At 35.6% G+C, this 13,594-nt stretch overlaps 1 protein-coding gene across 1 annotated transcript; it reads left to right on the top strand.

Annotated features, from left to right (window-relative positions):
• Nucleotides 1–238: 238 nt before the first annotated feature.
• On the top strand, nt 239–10,796 carry LOC143025602 (ribonuclease P protein subunit p14-like). Its single transcript, XM_076185537.1, has 3 exons — nt 239–424; nt 9,304–9,391; nt 10,388–10,796. The coding sequence occupies exons 1-3, from the start codon at nt 381–383 to the stop codon at nt 10,616–10,618; spliced, it is 363 nt and encodes a 120-aa protein (XP_076041652.1). The 5' UTR covers nt 239–380; the 3' UTR covers nt 10,619–10,796.
• The last annotated feature ends 2,798 nt before the right edge of the window (nt 10,797–13,594 follow it).

Genomic DNA, 13,594 nt, shown 5'->3' with positions numbered 1-13,594 from the left:
AGCTCAGTATTTATTATTAGACTTCCTCGTTGCATTTACCTCTGTGACATATCACAAAACTACCATCCTCCCTCACCTACACTTATCCAGAGTGCAATGTAACCTAGGTTGGCCAGATACAAGTCCATATGTCAGATCATTACATTACAATCATATCACTGGGCAAATCGACAGCTTTCTCAAATACAGTAGTTGCCCCTGTAATTAGACTCTAGTACGTTTTCTTTCACTAAATTATGAGAAAACGACGGAAATTGGAGCTACGGACAAACAACAACACTGCCCCTAATGTAGCAAACTGACTTGCTAGCTATGCAGTAAACAAGAACTTGCGATAGTATTTGATATTTAGCGTGGTCTTTGCTACGTTAGCAGCTGCAATGTCACGATACAAATCGCGTTATTGGTATTTGGAAGTTGAAGTGTAAGTAGACAATTTTTTAATCAAAGAATAATCGAATTCTTGTCATTGACTGCAATAGACCAATGCACACGAACAGCCACATGTATTTACCAAAATGTATTGAACTCAAATTCATGTACAGTTAATAGTAACAGTTCCAACTTAATGATCTGTAATGATAATGATAATCTGTATCCTTGATTTCCAATTGTATTTATATTTGAACTAGTATTTTTTTAACTTTGCTATATCACCTAAGATATTCCACATATTTATGCAATAATATGGAAAACATACTTTTTCTTCACATTCTTTAGACGTCTTTCAGTATTATTTTAGTTGTGCACATCTATGCAATGTAGCATTATAAAATTAAAGGTAAATGTTCAGTTGTGCACAAGTATGTGATATAGCAATAGAAAATTAATCATTAGTTTTGTAAATTACAATGTATCAACGTATGTACAGTTTTCTTGGCAGAAATAACAAAAAAGTTGCTAAAACAGATTTCATAAGTAACGAAGTTGCGCCGGATGAATGGTATGCCATGTTTATGATAGATGCCAACGTCGAAGAAATGAAAGGATGATAAATTCGTCTAACTTAACCTAACCTAATGTGTATTTAGTAAATCGGTACCTGTAATTGAAGGTCATCCGGATCGTTGTCGTCACAGATATTGGCGGCCTGTTCAATCACTCTTTCTGATTGCAGGATATATTGGCTTTTCATAGCATGGATTTCAGCTCTATAGCATTCTTTCAAGAATATATACCTCACGAGGTACTGGCTGAAGTACTGAGGGCGTATACCAGGCCTTAACTGGACCAGGCAGACAACGTTCATTGGTATATTTGCTTGTAGCAAGGTATTTTTTATTTTTATTACTGCCAAGAAAATCACATATTACTTTCATGTATTATAATTTACGCAATTAATATTTAATTTTCTAACGCTATATCGCGTATTTATGCACAAATGAACAAATACCAAGTTATATATTAATTTTGTAAATTATATATAATTCATAAACATAGTGTACAGTTTTCTTGGCGGAAATATATAACAAAAAAAACTTGCTACACAGAAATTTACAAACAAATGAAGCTGCTAGGATATGGTCCAGATGCTATGCTGTCATCTGTCCAGTCCAGTCACTGTCAATTAAATGATGGCTTTCATGTGGACCGGGTGTTCTCCAACTTCAGGTGACGATAATAAGTACTATTACAAAGACAATAGGGCTTCCTTGGACTTTATGAGCGAACACAGGGTTCTACCATTGTCTGTTAATTGCCTGAGGTACAATAATAATTAGGCCATCAGCATGCATGATGGCAATGATGACCCGGATGATCTTTAGAATTTGAGGTACCAAATTACTAAATACTGTATAGATTAGGTTATGTAAGTTAGGTAGATTATGTAAGAATAGACGAATTTATCATTCATTTCTTCGACCTCGGCATATATCAAAACAAACATGGCGTATCATTCGACCACCACGAATTTGTTCATTAGTAAATAGGTTTTAGCAATTTTTTTTTACTGATTTCTGCCAAGAAAATCATATATTATGTTGATGTGTTATAATTTACAAAATATTGCTATATTGTGTAGGTGTGCACAACTAAAAATTTGCCAATCTTAATTTACTCTCATGACCTAGTCCTCTCATTTTAATAATCAAATCTCATCTGTCAATGCAATCTATCCCCATATGTGACCTGAATACTGTAATTATATCTTTCTCTTTGATATTTCAAAGTTGGCAGACCCAGTATTTTTCGTCTCTCCTCATTTGGTTTATCTGTCAGGCTCAGGACCAGTTTGGTTACTGCTCTTTGTATTCTCTCAGTCTTACTTGTATCCTTCGCTCTGTGTGGGGACCGTACTACTGACGCATATTCCAATCTTGGACGTGTCAGGGTTTCGATGAGTTTTTTCATCATCCCTTCATCTATATAGTGGAATGGCATTTTAATCTTGTGTAATAATTTGTATGTCTCTCGCACAATCCTGCTTATATGTCTGTCAGGTGACAAGATGTTTTTTATTGAGGCTCCCAAGTCTTTCTCCTGTTTTGCTTTATGATGGTTTCACTACCCATGGAATAGTCTAAGGATGGCCTTTTGCCAGTATCACCCATTTCCATTTCCATTTCCATTTTTTGGTATTGAACATCATTATTGTCATATGTGGAAAATGAACTTGAGGGGGGATTTGAATCGTTGACAAAAGCACAGGAAAGAATAATGCGATGTACACTGGTGTACACCCTGGCAAGGGTTCTGGAGATGGGTTAAATTGTGTTAGATTAGGTTTAGTTTGGTAGATTAGACCATGGTAGTTGTGCTATCAACTGGATCCAACCAAGGCATATTTCTTAACTTTTTTTTATGTTATTAAGATTGTTTACACCTATGTAATTGGAGAATTACGAGAATTGGCCTCATAAGCCACCTCCGAACCCATAACAGGCGTTGACGAACCTCCCCGCCAGAAAACCTGAGAAGCTGTCATCGTCGTAATCGACGGACTACCATTATCATCATCATCATCACACCTATGTGATATATCTCTACAAAATTAAATATTAATTTGGAAATTAATAAAATAAAAAAATGCTAAAAGCAAATACACTACTGTGACGAGTTTCCAGGTGCCATGTTTGTGTCATCTATCCAGTCCCATTGATGTCAGTTTGACGATGGTAATGGCTACCTTGTGTACACCCAAGAGACATATCAATATGATATTTTTTATATTAATTTTGTCAAGTAAAGTACATCAATCTTGGCAGAAATCGATAACAAAAAAGAATTTCTAAAAGCAAGCCAATTACATCATTCCCTGTGCTGTGTGTCATCTGTCAATGCAGTCTGATGTTATTTTGATGATGGCAATGGCTATGTTGTATACCAGATGTTCTCCCACTCTGCCAGTACCTTGCATGCTACATTGTTTTTGAAACTGCTATGAAGCTGAACTTCATGCTTTTCTTGAAGCAATGAAATACCTCTACATCCCCAGTCTGATTGGATGCCAAAACTGGCAGTCAATATCCCTGATGACAATGAGGACAATGACCCTGATGACCTGTACCATTACAGGTACTGCATTACTAAATGCAGGTTTGGTTAGAACAGAACAATTCATCATACATTAATTTCTTCACCTTCTGCATCTATCAAAACAAAGATGGTGTCTGGAAGCACTTGTTGCGGCTCTGTTTGGTAGTGTATTGCTTTTAGCAAGGTTTTTTTTATTATTGGTTTCTGCCAAGGAAGATGTATTTTACATTGATGTATTATCTATATACAGTACTTATAAAACTCTGATAATCTTGTTTGTTATCTTGCTCGCTTGAAACCGTCACCCAGCCAATCAGAAGAAGAGATATGATGTCACGACTGAGGACCAGCCAATCAGATGAAGAGATATGACATTATGACTGAGGACCAGCCAATCAGAAGAAGAGATATGACATCACGACTGAGGACCAGCCAATCAGAAGAAGAGACATGGTGTCATGACATCATATGATGTGTAGTGTTCCAAGCAACAATGACATGATGTCACAATCTTCTGCATTTCACTTCTTATAACAACGTATCATTTAAAATTTTATTTGACCCAACATACATATATATATCCATATATACTTATAAATTCTCATATTCAGTATTTAAAAGTATAGCTGACTCCTGAGTTGGCATCTATGAGGCATAATGAGTTTATTAAAATATTACAAACCCTATAAATCATATGATGCGTAGTGTTCCAAGCAATGCCAACATGACGTCGCAATCTTCTGCATTTCACTTCTGCTGAATAGAACATCGTCTTAATAAAGATTTTATTGACCATTTTATTAACAACGTATAATTTGAAATTTTATTTGACCCAAAGGGTCACGGGTGGTGTAGTAAATTACAAAATTTATATTTCATAACTAATTCTATATAGTTTAGGTGTGCACTTCCTTAAATTTACCCTTTTTTTCTAGGTTATTGATAAGGAAAATGATGTGCCACTTAAATGTCAATGTTTTCTCCAGAATTCTTTTGGACTTGTATCTGTAAAAAAGAAGAGTAAAGTTATTTATGTATGAAAAAAAGGTATTGCAGTGGCTATTTATTTCGTGTTGTCTCAGATGAATGTTTTCCAAAAAGATGTGTTAAAAAACAAATATTATGATTAATAAGGGTTAGGTTAGCTTTGGAAGCGTCCATATGGGAAGTGTTCATTTGAGAAATGTCCAAATGGAACAAAGCTGTTTATATTGTCAGTTTCATTTGCTATCTGATACATTGACTTCTCAGGTGGGAGTCAGGGAGTACCACATCAAAGTGGTGATGCAGCAGTTACTTATCCTCCAGGAAGGAAAGCCTTTCCACCCCCTTCTGTAAATGGAAATATGTAATAGAAATTAAGCTCTAACTACTAGTAATGTATGCATTTATCTAGTTGTATTATACGGGAAGGGAGCTATGCTCATGGTGACTCGTCTTTGTATCTTTCAGCATCAACTTTTTTCTAAAAATCTTGAATAGTATTTGCACACACTGTTTCTTTATCTAAGTTATTCCAGATATCCAGTGCTCTATTTATTTCTTTATTTTTTTTTATTTTTTTATTTATGTATTTATTTTTTTTAAGATCTCTTCTATAGTTACTATTCTTTTTGAGTTTCTTTTCATGACCTCTTGTTTTTCCATTATCATTTTTTAGTAAATCATTCCTATGAAGGATTTCCATCCCTTTCATGATTCTAAATATAGTCAGTAGATCACCTCTTTCTCTTCTCTGCTCCAGTGTTGGTAGTTCCAATTTCGATAATCTTTGTTCATATGTTAATTTGGAAAGAGCTGGTGTAAATGCTCTGCCAACAGACAAAGGAGGGCTTGAAGAAGCTAGTGAGTAAATTGGTAAAGTTTGTTAAGGGGAAAGACGGGAATTAATGTGTAAAAAAAAAAAGAAAAAAGATAATGATGGTATCCAAGAGTAGATAGCTAAAGGTTGATATATATTTGCATGGAGAAGAAAATAGAGTTGGTAGAAAGTTAAAATGTGTGGTAACAGATATACAGGTAAATGGAAGATTGGATGAAGAAATTAGCCATTAAATGAGAGAGAAGATAGGAGATGCAGTATGGGTGTCTGTGGAAGCAGTCCTATATGTATTGGTATGTGTGGGAATGAGGTCTGCATGATAAAATCAAGAGAGGTTGTGTGGAGGTAGTGGAAATGAGATGCTTAGGGACTATGCATGGGACCATGAAATAAGATTACAAAGGTGGGGCATGCCAACAGTAGACCTTTTGGTCCATATCTGGGTTGGATGCGAGAAAAAATATAGTAATGATAAATGAATATAATGATGTAAATAATGATAAATAAAATAGATAAATGAATGCATAGGTATAGTTAGATAATAAATAAAGTATATGATAATAAATTCACCTATAACTGATAATAAATGAAAATCAAGCAAATAATAATGAACAAGTAGACAAATGATAATGACATACCTTTATTTGCTGGGACAATTCCTATATTATATTTATGCTTAGAAATCTAGTTTCCGTTTTCCCATTTTGTCCATCTAAAACACATTGCAGTCTACGTGGTATTATGTATACAACCCTTCGTTATTATATTTGAACACGTAATATCCAATCTTTTTAATAATTTAAAGAAAAAATTGTGGAAATGGAGGACAAGCGTACTTTGGGTAAAAGACAGAATAACTTGTTAGAACCTTTAAAACTTTAAAAAGTTTCTCCACGTGTTATCATAATTTAGGTTTCCAACACTGTACAGTGAGACTTCTCATTAGCAGACGTTAATTAGCTGCGTTTGCGGTGTTTTGGAGTGGTTTTTGGGTGGCATAGTGATTGCACGCAGTAAACAACAGCATCAAAAACACCGCAGACACAGCTGCCTCGACCCATCTCTGTGACTTCACCTCTTCATTGCGATATAGTCCCTAAGGAAAGAAACAAAGGATTACAAAGGCAGAGCATGCCGACAGGAGACCTTTTGATCCGTATCTAGGTCGGATGTGAAAAAAAAATCATAATAAAAATAAATAAATAAATAAAAATTATAATAATGTAAATAACTAATAAAATACATAAATAAATGCATAGGTATAGATAAATAATAAAGAGGTCAATAGTAAATAATAAATTGACATACAACTAACAATAAATGAGAATCAAACAGACAAATGATAACAAAACAAAACAAATGATATCAAATAAACTATAATTATTACACTGATTATTGAATAAGGAATAAAAATACTTCAAGGAGGAGGAAAAACGTGACCTAAGATAGTAAGAATGCCAAAATCAACACGACCCAGCACTTAAGTTTCTCATGTTTTCTAAGATCACGTCACACCCGAAAGCATTCCATTATGTGCGAGTATATCACCTCATCATACAATGTTAAGTGAGACATGAGAATTAGTATGTGCGTGAGAACGTGTGATGTTAGGTCACGATGGTATGTGAATGCGCACTTGGATATTAGAGGCTCTTCATGTTCACATACCTCATCTAGAATGTAGAAAGAGGATCATATTACCTAATGCCTCAGTTGCAGACAATATTCCCTCAGTATTAAACAAGGTTGGTGTTAATGTTGTGAAAGCCAGCTCGGTAACAGTTGGCAATCTTACAAAAAGCCAAAATAAAAGTAGGGAAAATGTTTAGAGAAAGCCAAAATAAAAGTAGGGAAAATGTTTGTCAAGAGGTGTTTACTGTGTGCCATGTTTAGGCTTTAAAAAGGTCTACATTGGTGAAAGTTTCCGTGGTGTTGATAAAAGAATATTGGATCACAAATATGATATGAGAACTTACAATATGAATAATGCCATTGTTAGACATAGATACGATACAGGCCACAATGCTGACTGGAATAATTCTAAGGTTATTGAATATGAAAACCATACTATGAAATGTAGATGTTTTGAATCTGCTTTTATATCTCTCATTGATAATATAAATCAAAACAATGGATTTTTTACAATAAACACTGGTAAACCTTTAGCAGTTTTAATAACAAAGTAACAAGCAATGTATGCAAATTGTGTTTACACCAGTTTCATGTTCGTTTCTCCCTGCAAGCTGCAGATGTTTGTCCACAATGTTATTTCTGAAGAAGCCCTGCTGGGCAAAATGTTAAATACATTGGATCCAATACTCTGCATTTGGCTTCGCTCCTACAATGATTGGGACTCATGAAGTAAGGAATGATTGGGACTTGTGAATAGATGGGATTGGGAGAGTTGAACAGGTCAACCTAAGCTGGTTTGATCATGTTATTAGAATGGATGAAAGTAAATATCCTTAGAGAATACACAAATTGTTGGAGATAGGAGTGAGAACAAGGGTTAGACGAAGAAAAAGTGGGTGGAACAGGTGAGTGAAGCCATAAGAGTTTGTGGTGAAGATTGTTTATCAAGGGAAAATACATAGAATATGGAACAAGTTAGAGAAGCATCAAAGGGAATGATGATGTTACATGAGAGGGGTGTACTGGGGTTGAAGTGACATTACTGGAAGGAATTGAAGTATAGATTTCATGGTTGAAGCAGGAAAGAGTGGAATGGATGAGTGTGATGAGTAAAGACTAATGGGTGGAAATCTATTCATAAGAAATAGTTCCATCACACTAGCCGAGTACAATTCATTTGCCTTTCCTTAAAGTCCTGTAGTATAGTGAATTTGCCTGTATTGGTAATTGATTGTATATTTTATGCAATTGGTATTTTAGGACTTCAGTGACATCCCTAAAGACCAGTCATGCAATGTTGTTATCATTATTACTGTTTTATGTATTTATTTATTCTTAATGAGTGAAGACTAATTTTCTCTCAAAAAATGAATACTGAACACTAAGAACTTCTGCTACCCTAACTAAATTTCTCTTGTACAGTTAAAGTCCATTAATCCGAACACCAATAATCCGAAAAACCCAACAATCCAAATTTTTGAGAGCCCAGATATATTACAATTATTTGAAAATTGTGGAGAGTGTGATCAACTCAGTCCAGCCTGAAGAGGAAAAGGAACATGGAGAAGACGAAGTGGCAGAGAAAATGACATGGAAAGAAGCTGCATTTCACTTGGATAAATTCCTGAATTTTGCTGAACAAAGTCCTCATTACAACACAGCAGAAGTTATTAATCTTCACATCATGAGGGATGAATTCCACAAGAAACGTTTTCAGACTGTCAAGCAGGCAGATATTTGTGACCTGCTGAAAATCATGACTACAGGTAAATCCAGTGTTAGTGATGCAAGGCCATCAACCTCAGCAGAACAAACACCAGAAAAATCTGATGTGTTTGAGAACCCAGACAGTCCTATGCAACAAGACAGTGAGTGAATATATATAAACAGAGATAAAGTGTTAATCAGTGCTGTATGTATAAGCAGAGATAAAGTGTTTAGTGCTGTAATTTGTGTTTGGTTATTGCTTGTGCTTGGTAGGTTGGGCAGTTGTCACAGCGGGTATGTGGTGATTTTTTTTCTCCTGCTGTTTCACACCTACTGTACTGTACTACATAATGTACCATGGATGAAGGTATGTAAAAATAAATAAAATAATTTTTTCATTTTTTATTTTATTTACCATTTTAGAGTGTAAACATATGTATTACTCAGTGTTTATTAGTGTTCCCAAGGTAATCCCCCAATAATCCAAATTTTTTGATAATCCGAATGCCCTCTGGTCCCCTGCAATTCGGATTAATGGACTTTAACTGCACTACCTTTATGGCTCCTAAGGATATAAGCATTGGATGTTGCTGATGAAGTACTGTATAAAACTTATGCACACATTTATGTACCAATTGAATATTAATTAGTTATAATTTTTGCAGGGAGCAGGTTGGGGATAAGAAAATCACCCTGAATTCTGCATGGGTTAAAGTTATTTTCAAGAATGCAGTCAACACCATCTTTGGAGAAGTAAGCAATAAGGTTATTTTTTTGTGTGTGTGGGTATGTATTTGGGCACACATATATGTGGAATTTATTTCTTCAATATATTTATGGGTGTAGCCTTACCTTAGTGAAGTGCCTTACTTATTGCTGGGAGTGGGTACATGAGGATGCCAGTATTGGTATCTTGATTATATCTATTTTGTAGTTGTAGCTGAGTAACTCCTGTATTGTGTGAACAGTAATGATCGCATTTTTTGTGGCTATCAACATTCAGGGTGTTGTGGGAGGGTTCATTGTTGGTGCTTTACTTCCATGATATGAACATGTTCTCTCTGCTGTTGCTGCCTTTGTTCTCTCTCTCTCTCTCTGTCTCTCTCTCTCTCTATCTATCTCTCTCTCTTTTCCTCTTCCTCCTCTTTTCTCTGCTTCTTTGTCATACTTGACTCCCGGACAGGGATTTCTCCTGTCTTCTCCTTTTCTGCATGGGGGGACAGAGAAGTGGGGGTCGCCGAATTTATGAAATGGTCTTGCTATGGATGTGCTGTGTCTTGTGACACTGCTTCTGACCCAGAGTAGTGGACAGGATGCAGGGATGACCCGTCATCCAGGAGGTGCCAAGATAAGAGGGAGGGAGGAGGGTGGCAGGGGGTGGAATATGTAGGAAATGGAATGGGTGGGAGTGGTTTCTATGCCTTTTTCTTTTTTGGCAACCCCCCATGTACAGGGAAAAAGCCTTTGGTATATGTATGAACCATTCAAACTGTACATAAAATTATAGTGCAGTGAAGTGAATTAATGTGACATACTTTATTTGCTTATTCATTTGTTTAAGAAAGAATTAGGTTTGGCTTGTGTATATCTTTGGGAAAATTCAGATTTTTTTCAAGATCTGGATAGGGTTACACCCCATAGCAGTCTGGATTTCTTAAGTTTTACTGTATGTATACATATGTGTGTGTGTTTGTGTACCAGTATTGTATTATTTTTTTCACTTTCAATTGAATTATTATACTTTTTCAGATGACTTCCAGTTTGCCCATGAATGTACTACATTATGACCCAGTTACGAGCTGTGCCATTGTACGTGTTGTAGCAGAGGAATATGCAAAGTTCCGTGCAGGGTTGTCCCTGTGTAGCATGGCTGTGATGGGTGCAGAGTCGACTCCTGTCACTCTATCTGTCCGTCAGGCGTCAAGTTGCCTTCCAGCCCTTGCTGGTCCACATCGCTCACTAATCTCAACCACAAGTTGAATTTGGTTGTGTCTTCCCATTGCTGGGATTTAAGAATGTGCTATTGTAGAAGAAAGCATATTGGATGAGAAATGGAGTATTTAGTATTTTGTTAGCAATAAGCACTTCTAGTCTTTGGGAATATTGCACCATACACATGGAGTCACAGTGGTGGTAAAGGCGAGATTCAAGGCAGGTGGAAGAACAAAAGGATAGTACAAATTAAGAATAATAATTTCTGAGTGGAGATTAGTCCTCATTCATAAAAGAATGTAGTCAGACTTTGTCCATAGGAATGTCACTAAAGTCCCTAAAGACTACATAAAATATGCAGTCAATACCCCATGTATGACAAATTGAGAGATGAATGTTATCAGTATTGACATAAGAGGGGATATATGATATGCTGACATAAGAGGTGAGTGGCATTACTGTTAGCATATGACTAAGGATGAACAAATATTTTGATGCAATTTTTGCGAGGAATATCATCCTGATAAGAAATTAAGGTAAAAGTTTGTTTTCTGCAAGAGGAATATTAATTGTCCATTTGTGAGTAATGCAGTAAGCCAGTTGCTTGTGTTATTGAGGAAGACTTGTTTCTGAAGAAGGCTACAATTTGTTATTGAGAAAGAACAAAAGTTTTCCTGTGTTATTTCATGATGTATATGGAAAGACTGATTGTAAGACTGGTTTAGATGAATTCTCTTCTTATTTTTTCCCTTTCTTTTCTTTTTGTAGAATTAGAGTCCAAAATAGTAAAATTTTAAGGATCTAGACATTAAAGATCCATACATACATAGATATATCAATGGCTTTTTCCCCCATACAAGGGAGGTAGCGAAAGTGAAAGGCACAAATCCCCTCTTACCCATTTCATCGCCACATACAGTACTACCTCTCATTAACAGACTAAAAGGGGGGTAATGGTGTCCGTTGATGTGAATAATCCATTGATTTGGAGTGGTTTTTGGGTGGCATAGTGATTGCACGCACTAAACAACAGCACCAAAAACACTGCAAACACAGCTAATTAATGTCCGTTAATGAGAGGTCTCACTGTACTGTACTTCACTCCCATTCACCCCCCCTCCCTTCCCATTATAGAAAATTTTAGATAAAATTCTTGCTGAAGACAAACCATTTGCATATGAACTGATCGTTTCCAAACTACAGCACACATAACTTAGATGTAAGTGTGTTTAGTAGTTTATTTGATATTTTGTATTCAGTATTGGTAATATTAACATTGATGCACATTGTTATATTGTTATGATGATGATATAGTTTAACGTCGCAAACTCCACCATGCCCATGGTTCAGTTTCATCCTGCCAACAGTGAGGTTAAACCAAGGGCAGGGTTCATTAGATTCCATACTACAAAGTCCTCTGTAAGATACACTGTCCTAGCCTCTCAATACAGGGAGTTTGTTACATTAAATCATATCATCATTAAAATACAGAAGAACCTAGAAACTATGGACACTGGTGCAATGGACTACAGTAATTACAGACAATTTCTGGAGAATAAAGATTTTGACTGAAATGTGAAAATTCCCATGGAAGTGTGGCAACAGTGGAAGTTTTTGATGCTTCAGTTGTTTTAGTCTGTCCCACACACTCATAAATACAGTTAGGGCCTCATTACAGAACAATCTTTTAAATTATAACAATATTATATTAATATTGTACCAAGAGAAAAAAGGGAAATAAGCCAGTTGTTGTTTACTGGTGACACTGCACTTGTTGCAGGATCAGAGGAGGGATTAATGAAGTTAGTGATGGAGTTTGGGAAGATGTGCAAGAGGAAGAAGCTGAAGTTAAATGTGGGTAAAATTAAGGTGATGAGATGTACAAGGGTAGAGGATGACAGCAAATTAGAAGAGAGTACAATGATTATCCAGCTATCGCAGGACTTTTCCATTGTTGCTAGATATAATATGCTGTCATTTCGGGTTATACCCTTTAAAAAAAAACATAAAACCACCCAAAACCCATTTAATTTCTTACTTAAACCTCGCATATAACATAAACGCAATAACAAACTACAGTTGTATAAAGTATTAATCAATAAATGAACCCACCTTGGAATCTATCTTATTTTTCCAAACGACCCTACAAACAAATGAACACACTTTTAATGAAAAGAATCGCTTTCACAACTTTTTTTTTTTACATGATCTGTTTTATATATATTTTTTGCATTTTCTTTTTTCTCTTAGTATAGTCTACAAACTAATAAATTAACACACTTTTAATGAAAAAATAACTTGCACACACTTTTTTTATATATATTTTCCATTTTATAATTTTATTTTCTTTATTTCTCAAAGCCTAAACTAAACACTTATTCCAATAAAAAAATAAAGCAAGGGGAAGGACACTGTCTCAACATCTGATCTTGAAGTGCTGGTTCCAGGAGCGTCATCTCCCATTGCTTGTTGGGGGGTGGGGTTGCTGGGTGAGGGGAGAACTAGGAGTCAAGCTCTTCCTGTGTGCTGTGCGCTCATATAACTCCCTGATATCTGTCTGCATGCAGGATTTGGCCTTTTTGGTAAGAAAAGTGTTCATCAAAACATAGACAGCCATCGTAGATATAGATATAAGTAAAGAAATAAGTTTGTCTCTGCTGACAAGCCCTGGCCTGAACTGTCAGCGCTTACCAGTTGACCAACAAGTAACATATTTGGACCGACAAGTGACTCAAAATGACCAACGAGCAGCACATAATTTTCACCACAAAAACAAGCATTATGTTAATTGTATTTTGAGTTACTTGTTCCAAATATGTTATTTGTCAGTCAACTAGCAGGGCTTGTCAGCAGAGAAAAACTTGTTTCTTTACTTATTTCTATATATATAATGTAGCAGAAATAATTTTCACCACATAAACAAACAGTATGTTAATTTACATGTTGGTAATTTTTAGTTACTTGTCAGTGTTGGTCCTTGTCAGTCTTTAGCATGACCCTCTCTTGACGGTAACATATGATGTC

The sequence above is a fragment of the Oratosquilla oratoria genome, chromosome 5 (assembly GCF_046742065.1).
Source record: "Oratosquilla oratoria isolate Oo_2021 chromosome 5, ASM4674206v1, whole genome shotgun sequence".
NCBI lineage: Eukaryota > Metazoa > Arthropoda > Malacostraca > Stomatopoda > Squillidae > Oratosquilla > Oratosquilla oratoria.
This window is presented reverse-complemented; position numbering and strand designations above follow the sequence as displayed.